At 48.3% G+C, this 13,449-nt stretch overlaps 1 protein-coding gene across 2 annotated transcripts in view; it reads right to left on the minus strand.

Annotated features, from left to right (window-relative positions):
- Window positions 1-7,837, minus strand: part of OTUD7B (OTU deubiquitinase 7B) — a 70,915-nt gene extending 63,078 nt beyond the window's left edge. The window contains exon 1 of one of the 2 annotated variants that reach the window (XM_048827990.2): window positions 7,672-7,837. In XM_048827990.2, the coding sequence (XP_048683947.1) occupies window positions 7,672-7,687 (16 nt within the window). In that variant the 5' untranslated portion in view covers window positions 7,688-7,837. The remainder of the gene's footprint in view (window positions 1-7,671) is intronic. The other variant, XM_048827989.2, reaches the window with a different exon arrangement.
- Window positions 7,838-13,449: the final 5,612 nt, after the last annotated feature.

Genomic DNA, 13,449 nt, shown 5'->3' on the forward strand with positions numbered 1-13,449 from the left:
TTCACCCTGACCACACCACACGATCCATCGTCTACAGCCAAGCTCTGCAATACAACTACATTTGCTCCAACCCCTCAGACAGAGGCAAACACCTACAAGATCTCTATCAAGCATTCTTACAACTACAATATCCGCCTGCAGAAGTGAAGAAACAGATTGATAGAGCCAGAAGAGTTCCCAGAAGTCACCTACTACAGGACAGGCCTAACAAAGAAAATAACAGAACGCCACTAGCCGTCACCTTCAGCCCCCAACTAAAACCCCTCCAACGCATTATCAAGGACCTACAACCTATCCTGAAGGATGACCCAACACTCTCACAAATCCTGGGAGACAGGCCAGTCCTTGCCTACAGACAGCCCCCCAACCTGAAGCAAATACTCACCAGCAACCACATACCACACAACAGAACCATTAACCCAGGAACCTATCCTTGCAACAAAGTCCGTTGCCAACTGGGCCCACATATCTATTCAGGGGACACCATCACAGGGCCTAATAACATCAGCCACACTATCAGAGGCTCGTTCACCTGCACATCCACCAATGTGATATATGCCATCATGTGCCAGCAATGCCCCTCTGCCATGTACATTGGTCAAACTGGACAGTCTCTACGTAAAAGAATAAATGGACACAAATCAGATGTCAAGAATTATAACATTCATAAACCAGTCGGAGAACACTTCAATCTCTCTGGTCACGCGATTACAGACATGAAAGTTGCTGTATTACAACAAAAAAACTTCAAATCCAGACTCAAGCGAGAAACTGTTGAATTGGAATTCATTTGCAAATTGGATACAATTAACTTAGGCTTGAATAGAGACTGGGAGTGGCTAAGTCATTATGCAAGGTAACCTATTTCCTCTTGTTTTTTCCTCCCCCCCAGACGTTCTTGTTAAACCCTGGATTTGTGCTGGAAATGGCCCATCTTGATCATCATACACATTGTGAGGAGAGTGGTCACTTTAGATAAGCTATTAACAGCAGGAGAGTGGGGTGGGAGGAGGTATTTTTTCATGCTTTGTGTGTATATAAAAAGATCTTCTACACTTTCCACAGTACTCATCCGATGAAGTGAGCTGTAGTTCACGAGAGCTTATGCTCAAATAAATTGGTTAGTCTCTAAGGTGCCACAAGTCCTCCTTTTCTTTTTGCGAATACAGACTAACATGGCTGTTACTCTGATACATGTTCAATGCAGCCATCTGCAGGGGAATGGACGGCAACCAGTCATAACAGCAGCCTACAGGAGGCTGCACAACCTAAGGGGGAGGAATGGTTGGCCTGAGGCACCCAGAGTAACCGGAACTCTTATGAAGACTGCCATCAGATCTTTAATATCCATGCAGTGCAGACAGAAATCTGGATTGTAAGGTTTTGTCCCAAAGACCCATATACTGTAACATTCACAGTGTTGCATTTAACCGCCTCATGAGGGTGAAGGGCTGTGCTGGCAAGAGGAAGACAATGCAGAAATGAGCATGTGAATTGGAAGTTTTACACAATTAAGCCCTTTTTATGCTAGAACTTGACAAAAAGAAAACACTGTAAAAAAACTATGAAAAAAATTTTAAAAAAATACTTTACACTTCCAAAAACAGCTTAAGCAATGTATGCTCTCATTACATTTCTAAGCATGGGTAAGTACAGACTCACACAAGTTCTTACAGTGCCAGAGCCAGTTAGCTTCAAAGGCGCCAAACAAGGTGTGAATGATCCCTATGCAACTGTAACTGTTTCTTAGCCACACAGTTACATTACAGATCATTACAGTAATTAGAATACATAATGAATCAAGTTAGAATCTTTCCTCCACTTCAGCCAAGTACGCAGCCCTTATCTAATATAAACACAAGCAGTTTTCTTATTGGCTATCTGCACAGATAGAAAGCTTGAGAAAACTGCACCTGCATAAAAGTCGGGGGTTAGGCTGGAAATACTTAGTGGCCTGATTTTCAAAACTACTGAGCCATCACAGTTCTCACTGACCTCCCATAGGAGCTGAGCGCACTCAGCACCTCTGAAAATAAAGCCATAAGAGATTTAACTACACTGTTAGGCACTGACTCTTACATATACTATCTTTGATTCAGTAAACTTCTTGACAGTATAGATAGGTCTTTGGTTTTCATACAGCTTACCGGACATCTTAAAGAGTAACTTATGGTCAACCTGTTTAAAGAAACTTTTACAGCTGCTACACTTGAGGAAAACAACATCTAGGCAAAGATATTTATTTGCCCGATATTCAGCATCTCTTTTTCCAATATTGACCAAAAAGACAGAAATGCCATTTTAGACAATGCCATTTTAGACTGCAAAAGCATCATGTCAGGAAGCAAAGATTAGATATTGCTTTATATATGGTTCTGGCACTGGGATGCCCAGAACTTTAAGTGGTCTCATCAGAAAAATAGCAAACTCTGGAGAAGAATAACAAAAATTAAGGAGCTGGAGAGACCAAATCCTGAGGAAAGTTTACAGAGCTAAATATAACCCACTCATATCTGCAAACAGTTATATTAAGTTTGGAGGAATTTCACATGCATAAAACACAAATGGTGAAATCCTGACTCAATTTATTTCAACGAAGTTAGGATTTCATCCACTGGTGGGAAAGCAGTTTAGGAGGATGGATATAATTACAAATAAATAGGCTGAAGTTAAACAAATGAAAGTTAATTCTGAGTATCTGGAAGTGCATTAGACTATGAAGCAGCCTCCCAAAGCAAGAGAACTGGACAATGCATCAGAAAACATATTACAGGGAATCAATCCCATGTTAATTAGGGGATGAGCTAGATGGGACCTAAAAGGTCCTCAACCCTAATTTCTATAATTGACTCCTTGTGCTTGTATAACTCTCCCCACCACGCAGTATAGTGTTTCCTGTTGCTCAATCCTGCAATGAAGTTATAATACTGTTTTTTGCAGCACCACAGTCTGGTGCTATGGCAATGATGGGGAAACTGTAAATAGAGTCTATGACTTCATGGCAGGATCAACCAGAAGACTGGAAGAAAGGGAACAAGCCCTTAAAGATGTGCATGCATAACAGGTTTCTTCCTTGGATTTACCTTTAAAATATATCCATTTAAATACACTACCAGCTGAATTCACCCACTTCTTTAGTACATAAAAACTGATAGATATTTTAAAAAATTATTCAAATCTGGCATTCTGCAAAGGAAGATACAAAAGGTAACAGCTGTTCCAGCTGCCACACAACTACTTTGCCAGGACATCTTATTTTTCATTAGCAACACACTCCTCTTCCACCATCACATATCTCCTGAGCAAAGACTGCCATTCTTGCTAACCTGTGGTAGCATTTGGTTATTAGGACACAGGAGCTCATCACCAAACAAAAGCAAAAGGAAAGGTTTCACTCATACACCGTAACGCTCAGGAATGCTTAAGTATTATTCCCATTTTACAGACAGGTAAGCTAATCATAAATTGTCACAGCAACTCAGTGGCAGACATCAGATAGAACCCAGGAGTCCTGTGTCCCTAGTGTAATCACTAGACAACACTGCCTCCTGAAACCATACAGAATACCTGTCCTGTTATTGCATTCCTTACATAGTGACTCCCACTATCGAACATCAATGCGAGGACTGTTTCCTGTAAGCATGGGTTTGTCCAAGCTGCTCAACAGTTGAAGTCCGTGAGTCATGAGCCTTCTCACCCACAGTGAAAGCACACAGAATCTACTGTTCTGCAGTGAGGTAACCTTCAATTATCAAGGCAAGAAGCTCCCTTTCCTCATCAGATTAGGACTTGTAAACTCAGGTCTTGTTTTTAAACCTGTGTCACTGCCTCACTACGCTCACTTCAAGGCAATTAATTTCTTCTCGCCCGTATACTCACGCACACAAAGCGCATGCTGCACAGCAAAATAAAGCCTTGCTTCCAAACATTTATCAGCAGGATGCATCTCTATCTTGTATTTGGCACCATTAAAAATAGCAGGCACGTGACAGACAATAGCCTTCTAAAAAAACTAAATCCTTAGTGCGACCAGGCAGGATGATAGCATAGTCCATTTTGATTTATATCAGAAAGTAGCATTTACATACAAAGATGGCATTTGCAAGCCACATAGATTTCTAGTTTGTTAATATTAATCCTATTTGGTCCACATCAGAGTATCCTAACCAGATTAAAATGATTAGTTATTACTCCCTTGCAAGTGAAAACATTTTAATAACCTAATGATGAGGCAGGTGGCCAGAAGGAACCAGTGACATCACTGTCCCGCTTGTTATCATTAAAAAGCAACCCTCAAACCTGCAAGTTCTGCACTACTTCCTCTCACTGTTGCCCTTATCCTCATTCCCCCACCTGCATTTTATCTTAGATATGAGCTCCTTGGGGCAGGATCTATAAGTTCAATGGGTGCCTAGCACAATGGAGAACCATCGTGCCCTGTGGGTGCCACTGTAATTCAAAAGTAGTATTTATTATTCATGACAAATACCAAATGAGAAATGAACAACGCTCTTGGACTTCTAATAGTGACTTTATCCCCTCTCGATCTTTTCCTTATTAATATAATTGTGCAAAAATATTTATATTTCATTTCTATAGGGCCATAAAACAAAATGACATCTTGGTTGACTTGGCAGCCACCTGCAGAAAATAAAAGTTGATCATTCTGTTCAAGAATCTAAACCTGCAAGGTGCTGAAGAAGCCCCAATTTCCACTGACCACCATGGGAACTGAGATTGCTCAGCACCACTCAAGGTCAGATCCTTAGTGCTCTTTATTAAACTACTTTGGCTCTGATCCTGCAATAAGTTTTGCACAGGTAGACCCCTCTGCCTGCACAGGGCTCCGCTGACCTCACTATGAGTCTGTCAAAGCAGAGCTCTTTGCAAGACCAGGGTCCTAGTCAAGCTCAAGTTAGAAATCACTGGCTGAGCAGCAAGACTTCAGACACAGACGTTTATGAAGCTATTGACTTCCATTAGGATTACCACATGCACTAGCATTTCTGGCAGGACAAAATATTATAGTAGAATCTTAGGCTCTTTCAGAGCATGCCCCAATTAAGAAATATTTTACAGAGTGCAAACATGAAGATTTGATTTTTTTTTTTAAAAGGTTCTCTTGGGTAGTATTTGGGAGGAAACCCATTAATCAAGTTTGCTAGAAGTCTGCTCCCAGTTTATCTAGGTCATCTAATATATCTTTATGAAAAATACAGACGTTCAAGTGCATACTTTTCTACTTCTGGCCTTAACATAGGTAACATATCCCTGGAGTCATTATTAAAGTTCTCAGGGCAGGAACCTCACCTGCATCTTTGTTTGTGAAAGGCTTAGTATACTGAGGGTGCCAATAATTACTGATGTATCATAAGAGTTAGAAACTTGAATGAAGTCCATCTCCCTGCCAGGGCAGTGCAAAGTCCTCAGTTGAAGGCATGTCTGACTAACTCTTCACTACACTGGAACTAGTCAAAAGATCAAGAGATAAAAAGGACTGAAAGTAAATGACACTTTACAATATGAGTAAACACCAATTTTCCTTTTGAATTCAAGAGAAGAACCAATGATGCAGATATAGGTGAATGCATGATCATTCACCTATAACCCTGTGGATGCATGATAAGGTGCAGCAGACAGGCCTGGATTTGATAGTATAATACAGCTTCTCCATCTTTAAATGCTGTGAGCCACTGAGGGTAGCCAGTCTAAAAATACACAAGAGTAGTAGACACACAGGGCTAGGAGTTCCCATTATGTTCACCCCTACCCACTGTTAACCTATTAATTACAGACACAGGAAATCTAACAGCTTTACTTAGTCATCAGCATCTCCTAAAGTTTCTGTTTGCATTGCAACTTCAAGTTAACAGGTGTGTGTCCCAGGCTGTACATCTTGTGTGCATTTCCACACACACACACACAGGGCTTCACCAAATACTAATATTAACTTAGCACTTGTATAGCACTCTAAAAACAAGAGGGCAGCTCATCACCCTTTCATACCAAGACTGAAAGGATACTGTATTAGAAAAACAAAACAACCCTCTGAGGATACAGTAACAGCACTTAAGATAAAGCTGTTTCAAAGCTAATGACATTGTGACCAGTGTAGCCTAAGGAAGATGTTACCCAACTTCAACCTCATTTATCAGAGCTGACTAGCCTAAGAGAGAAAGTTTAGTGAGACCAATTAAACAAATTAAACCTTGCATCCAGGCTTCAGACACATGGGTCCCTAACTACTTATCACAGAAGAGAGTGAGTCCACAAAACAAACACTGCCTGCAGCTGTTCGTCCAGCAAAGTCACCCTTAGTGTTTTTAAAAATAATAAGAGTCAAGGAGAGAACACAGAAAGATAAAACTTGAGAAGGGGAAAATCATCAGCCAGATAGGGACGGAGGGGAGGGAGAGTTGGTCCCTGCCTGGCACTGAAGCAGTGGAGTAAAGAGGAAAGAGGGAGGAAGCTGTAATGAGAGGGGAGAGATGCGAGGAGGAAAGGGAGAGTTAGAGCAGAGTGAGTGAGGGCGACGAGGGACCTTTCTTAGGGCTGCGTAATCAGCTGGCCCGCTTGTTGGCACCATGGGATACAGCTGGGCGTGATGGGGCAGGGGCTATCGGGGAATAAGGCTGCAGGGGAAGGGAACAGAGATAAGGGGGGGGGGAGTGCTATGGAGAAGCAGGGAGCCAGGGCTGGGGGTCCTGGAATGAGGGGAAAGATGGAGGAGGAGGGAATCCTGGAAGGGGCTGAGGCTGGAGGCTTGTGCAAAGGGAGTGGAGGGGGAGACGACGAGGCAGGAGGTCATGGGGGCAGAGCTAAGGACGAGAACCGGCGGGGAAGCTAGGGAGGGGCTGAGTCAGGGATCTGGGAGGGGCTGATGGAAGTCTGGGGGGCCTTATGCATAAGTCTCGGAGAGAGACAGGGCTCGGCAGGGGACCCAGAAGGGTGGGGACTGGAGAGGGGGCTCGGCTGGGGGGGGGGGTAGTGCTATGGGGAAGGAGCGGGCTCAGCATGGGGGACCTGGAGGGGCCATTGAGGGGAGGCTCGGCAGGGGACCCCAAGGGGGGAGGGGCTCGGTGGGAGGGGAGTGCTATGGGGAAGGAGTGGGCTCAGCAGGGGGGACACGGAGGGTGGGGCGTTATGGGGAAGGAGGAGGCTCAGCTGGGGGGACACGGAGAGACCATTGAGAGAGGCTCGGCAGGGGACCCAGAGGGGGGGCTCAGCAGTGGGGGGCGCTATAGGGAAGGAGGGGGCTTGGCGAGTGGGACCTGGAGGGGGGATCGGCAGTGGGGGGGCACTATGGGGAAGGAGGGGGCTTGGCGAGTGGGACCTGGAGGGGGGCTCGGCAGTGGGGGGCGCTATGGGGAAGGAGGGGGCTTGGCAGGGGGGACCCGGAGGGGGGGCGCTATGGGGAAGGAGGGGGCTTGGCGGGGGGGACCCGGAGAGGGGCTCGGCGGGGGGGCGCTATGGGGAAGGAGGGGGCTCGGCGGGGGGGACCCGGAGAGGGGCTCGGCAGTGGGGGCGCTATGGGGAAGGAGGGGGCTCGGCGGGGGGGACCCGGAGAGGGGCTCGGCAGTGGGGGCGCTATGGGGAAGGAGGGGGCTCGGCGGGGGGGGCCAGGAGGGGCCACTGAGGGGGGCTCGGCAGGGAACTCGGGGGGGGAGTTACCCTTGGCCGGCTCCATCCCCGCGCTCGGGGTCCCCGGCCGGCGCTGAGGGGTCCCCGCCCGGGGGCGGGTGCGTGGCGGAGGCCGCTCCGGGACCCTCTCGCTGCGCCGCCGCCGCCTCCTTCTCGCCGCTCGCTCGCTCGCTCGCTCTCCTCTAGGGGAGGAGGGGTGTGCGCCGCTCCCAACCCTCCGCCCGCCGGGTTTCCGCCCGGACGTCTTTCCCGGGGACACGGGACACTCGGGCCCCGCCCACCTCCGGCCCGGGGCCAATCGCAGCGCGGCGCCGCCACCCGCCACGCTGCGCCTGCGCGGCCCTTGGAGACGGGCGGGGCCGGAGGGCGTGGCCTTGGCGAGGCGGGGCCGCGCGCGAGGCGCCGGTAGCCGCTGCCCTGGCGCGCGAGAGCTGGCGCCGCCAGCAGCCCCCACCCGCGTGCACCGCCTCGTGCGGCGCTTCCCCCGTGCAGTCACCCTGCACCCTCGCCACGTGCCAGCGTGCACCCGGCTTCATGGCAACCCTCCCCCGTGCAGCTCCTCCCTGCAGCATCCCCGAGACAACACCCATGACAACGCTGTTCAGTGCAACACAGCCGGAGGCTGGGGTCTATTACAGGCGGGGGTGGGTAAGGTGCTTTGGCCTGCCGTGCACAGGAGGGCAAACTGTCTGATCATGGTGGTCCCTTGTGGCCTTAAAGTCTGAGCGTGCAAAAAGCCTTGCCGTATAATACACCCCCCCACCCCCCAGAACATCCTAGTGCAGCAATTGCCCGGAGTATCTCTCTCCCCCCGCCGACAGAAACCCTTCTCCTGTCCTTTACAATCTGCGTGTTAGATCAGCCCCCTCGCTCAAGCTGACAAGGCCAAAAAATATTTATTTCCAAGGTTGCTAATTTGAGATTTCGTTACAAGTCTCATGATCTTTGGTGTTCTCAGAGCCCCAGCTTCTGGGGTGAGAATCCCAGCTTTCATAAAAAAAACAAACAAACCAGTAAGTTTTTTGCCTTTATGGTTCTAGAGAAATGCTGGAAAATATGATCCCAACTGTCGCCTAAAAGTTCAGAAACCACAAAGCAAAGGGAAAGACCCAAAAGTATTAATTTGAAAAATAATTTTAACAGTAATGCTTATTTTTAAGCCAATTTCATAGTGGGGGGGGGAGCTGATTCATGATTTTTGAATGGTTGGGGTTTGTATAGAGACTGCATTTCTGGGGGAAAAAAACTCGCTGAAACAGTACAAATGAACAAATCAAAGTGAGGGGTCTTTCTTTGCGTAAGATATGGGAATAATGATGTCTAGGAGTTGTGAGGAAGACACAGACAGATGCAAAATGGTAGTGAATTTTACATCCTAGCACATGTGCAGCAAAGACCTGATCATTTGCCCCATGACTCTAGATTCTAGGCGGAGGGGTTACCTGAATATTTCAATTTTAGTTGAGCAAATACATCTTTTTTTAAAATTTAACCCCGCTTCCCCCCCCCCCCCCCCAAAAAAAATGACTTCCACTGTTTCACTAACTCATTAATTACTCTGTGGATTTTGCTCCAGTGTATTGCCTCTAGGTTGAGATCAAGCATGGAACATTTCAGCCCAAAGGGAGAATTTGAGAATGTAATTGAGAAGCCGGATGCTCATGTGGTTACAATGCTGGGCTGGAACTCAGAAAATCTGGGTTCTGACTTTGCCAAGAGCATCTCTCTGTGTGACTTCGGGGGAATCATAGAATCTCAGGGTTGGAAGGGACCCCTGAAGGTCATCTAGTCCAACCCCCTGCTCGAAGCAGGACCAATTCCCAGTTAAATCATCCCAGCCAGGGCTTTGTCAAGCCTGACCTTAAAAACTTCTAAGGAAGGAGATTCTACCACCTCCCTAGGTAACGCATTCCAGTGTTTCACCACCCTCTTAGTGAAAAAGTTTTTCCTAATATCCAATCTAAACCTCCTCCACTGCAACTTGAGACCATTACTCCTCGTTCTGTCATCTGCTACCATTGAGAACAGTCTAGAGCCATCCTCTTTGGAACCCCCTTTCAGGTAGTTGAAAGCAGCTATCAAATCCCCCCTCATTCTTCTCTTCTGCAGGCTAAACAATCCCAGCTCCCTCAGCCTCTCCTCATAAGTCATGTGTTCTAGACCCCTAATCATTTTTGTTGCCCTTCGCTGGACTCTCTCCAATTTATCCACATCCTTCTTGAAGTGTGGGGCCCAAAACTGGACACAGTACTCCAGATGAGGCCTCACCAATGTCGAATAGAGGGGGACGATCACGTCCCTCGATCTGCTCGCTATGCCCCTACTTATACATCCCAAAATGCCATTGGCCTTCTTGGCAACAAGGGCACACTGCTGACTCATATCCAGCTTCTCGTCCACTGTCACCCCTAGGTCCTTTTCCGCAGAACTGCTGCCTAGCCATTCGGTCCCTAGTCTGTAGCGGTGCATTGGATTCTTCCGTCCTAAGTGCAGGACCCTGCACTTATCCTTATTGAACCTCATCAGATTTCTTTTGGCCCAATCCTCCAATTTGTCTAGGTCCTTCTGTATCCTATCCCTCCCCTCCAGCGTATCTACCACTCCTCCCAGTTTAAGTCACTTCATTTCTCATTTCCCCATCGGTAAAAAGGGGATAACACTTCATTTGCCTATTTAGATTTCAAGCCCTTTGTGGCAGGGATGTCTCTTGTTATGTGACTGTGCGGCACCTACCACAACAGGGCCCTGATGTTGGTTGCGGCTTCTAGGTAACAGCAGGCAATTGCTACTCTTGAGAGTTTGTTACTTGATGGTGCCTCTGTCTGGTGCACAAACAACACAGCACTATCCTGAAGCCCCCACCCACTACGAAGAAGTTCCTCAGTGCAACCCTGCCCACAGCAGCTATGTGGTGAGTTAGTGTGCCGCAAGCCAGGGTGTGAATGTACAGGGCCGTGCACTAACTCACTGTGTGGTCACTTACCATCACTCCAGGACTTTCACTGCACTGTAGCAGTGTCCACATGGTGAGTTCGTGAGCAGCAAAGTGGGGCTCTGTAGATTGAGGTCCTGGCTTGCTGTACATTAACTCACCACATGGATGAGCCCTGAGGAAGGGCTGCGTAATGGTCACTGCGGTGCTGACGTACCGCAGTGCAGGGAGAACGTTCCATATGGCAGGAGGCTCTTGCACCAGCAGCAGTGAAAATGCAGGGGAGGGGCTGGATTGAGCAGGGAAAGTGATCGGTGGCCCAATCCTGCTCCTCTTGAAATCCCTGGGATTTTTGCTATGGATTTCATTGGGGGGCAGGAGCAGGGCCTTAGGGCCAACCCATTGCAAAGCTAGTGAAAGTATCCAAGGCCCGGGGGAATGTAGTTGCTCTTAAGTGTGATATTGTATTATATGGACTAATGGCCTCATCCTGAGATCCTTCCTCTGGCAAGCAGTCTCACTGAAGTCAATAAGATTTGAAGGAACTCAGCACCTGGCAGGATCAGACCCTTAAGCAGGACCTTCCGAAAGGTCATTGACTCATACCCAGTGTCTCTCACTCTGTCCTCTCTCCAGCCTGGAATCCTTTTAACCACTGGGTGGGGGGGGAAGAGGGGGAGGGGGAATGCCTAAGCCTTTGCCATGAAATCATAAAAGCTCCTTCTTCCTCCCTCTCTGCAACAGTTTTGGCCTGGGTGCCCCAGGAAGTCTGGGGCGTAGAAGATGAGGGAGCAGAGGGAACAATGCTCTGTGGGCTGCCCTGCCGCTCAGACCCTGAAAGGAAAGAGACGGCGTGTACCGTATGGGCTAAGAGGCACCAAGTGCTTTGCATTCCCCCGGCCGTAGGCTGCCAGCGCTCACAGGCGAGGCATGCTGAAAATGCACCGCGTCAGCTGCCATTCATTTTATTTTTAAAGGCAGGGAGGATGCATCCTCACAAAGCAGAGCAGAGGTTCCCATAGCCACACTGCATGGGATTCTGCTACAGGCCCAGAGTAACTCTAGCGGCCCCTGGATTTGCACAAGTGCGACTGAGGTCAGGATCTGTCCTGCAGGGATGGGGAGTTATTCAGGGCTGAGAGGACCCTGCTAACCCTTTCCCAGACTTTCACGTGAGAAGGAGACTTCACTGCAACACATGTGTAATAGGCCCACGTTTTCCCCAAGCTCTGGTGAGCGAGGGATGAGGCTGCGCTGAGCGACTGGCCTACAGCGACACATCAAAGTTTAAAATCAAACCAAAGCACTGAGGGCTACACTAGCCCAGAACCCATCACAGCAGGTCAGCAGGGGTGTAATCAATACATCATGTGCTAGCTGCGGTTATTCTGCATGCCAGTGGCAGGCACTAACAGACACCAGGGTCTAGTGGTTAGAGCAGGATGCAGGGAAGCTGATTCTCCATTGTCCTGCACATTGGGCGGTCCTTTACCTCCACGCAAAACGTTACCGTTCCCCTTGGCTAGCTCTCTGCATGCACTTTGCCATAAATAACTCCCCAAGGAGCAAGGGACTGGGAATCAGGACTAGTGTGAATTTTTTTTCGTGGATTGAAAGCCACTTCAGATTGAAAATTGTCAACCAGCAGAATCAGCTGTCAATCCAGAGACATGCCTCTCTGCACTGGGGTCACTGCTAATAGCAAACACGGCAGGGAATAGCGTTTGTAGCCACGGGACTGTCCTTCCAGCACCTCCATTTATCGGATACTCTTTTTTTCTAGCCTCCGCTTCCCTAGAGCACCCACTCCCTGCTAACCAGGCTCTTTTCTGGGCAGGGGATGTCTCATTTTGGGTCCCTAATAATTGAGGTGACCCACATTGCTGAATGCTTTAGTTTTTGTTGGTTAGAATAACTTCTTAAAATCTCCAAAACATTTCTATTCCCAGCATTGTTTATAACCAAACCTATGTGCTAGGGTGCCCATAACAATCCCAGCACAGCTACGGAGCCTGGGTCACCCCGGCACTTTGTGCTCTGACTGCGCATGACCCTAGCACTGGCTGGGTTTCTGACTGGTTTGATCAGGCCCAAGGGAGACCACAGCAAGGCTTCACACCACCCCCTGCAGACATCTGGTGGATGTGGCACTGGGTTGGGACTCGGGAGGGAGATTTGGTTTCTGTTCCTGGCTCCGACCTGTTGTGACTATAGGCAAGTCCCTTTCCCTCTCTGTGTGTCTGTTCCCATCCGCAGAGGCAGAGGGTAGGCGGGGAAAGGGGAAGGGACAAGCACTTACTATGGAGATGTGCAGTGCACAGTGATCATAGCTGGGGCCTCTAGAATCCAGGCATTACAGTAGCACAAGTGATTTGCCACGACTGATTCTCCAGGTGTCGGTTTTATTTGCTTTGGTGAGCGTGTTTGGTGGGGGTGGAGTTAGTTCTTATTTCTAGCCCCTCCATCAGCCAACATTAATCAACATATCATTTGCATTAAGGGGCAATGTTGCGTCAGGCTGAAGAGTTCCACCCCAGAAATGGCTGCATTTCAGTAGATGCCCGGGTGTGTCATCCCACGCTCTGGGGCCGGACAGCATCGCTGTAATTTATTTTTTACAACTCCCCCTAGGGAACGCCAGTCGGCTTTCAGCTGCAGACCTTCAGCTCCAAAGCACAGATCCCTCCCCCTGGGGCTAGAGGACGAGCAGTAGTAACAGGTTATCTTCTGGGCGAGATGAAGCCAAGCCTTGTACTTAAAGCCTGAATTTAACACTACCACCTGCACCTCCCTTTTCTTCCTCTCTTTCCTAGCACCATAGTGGGGAATAGCACCTTGGCTTCTGGCTGTAATAATGTCTAGCTCTTATATCATGA

Source organism: Caretta caretta, chromosome 24, assembly GCF_965140235.1.
Source record: "Caretta caretta isolate rCarCar2 chromosome 24, rCarCar1.hap1, whole genome shotgun sequence".
Taxonomy (NCBI): domain Eukaryota; kingdom Metazoa; phylum Chordata; order Testudines; family Cheloniidae; genus Caretta; species Caretta caretta.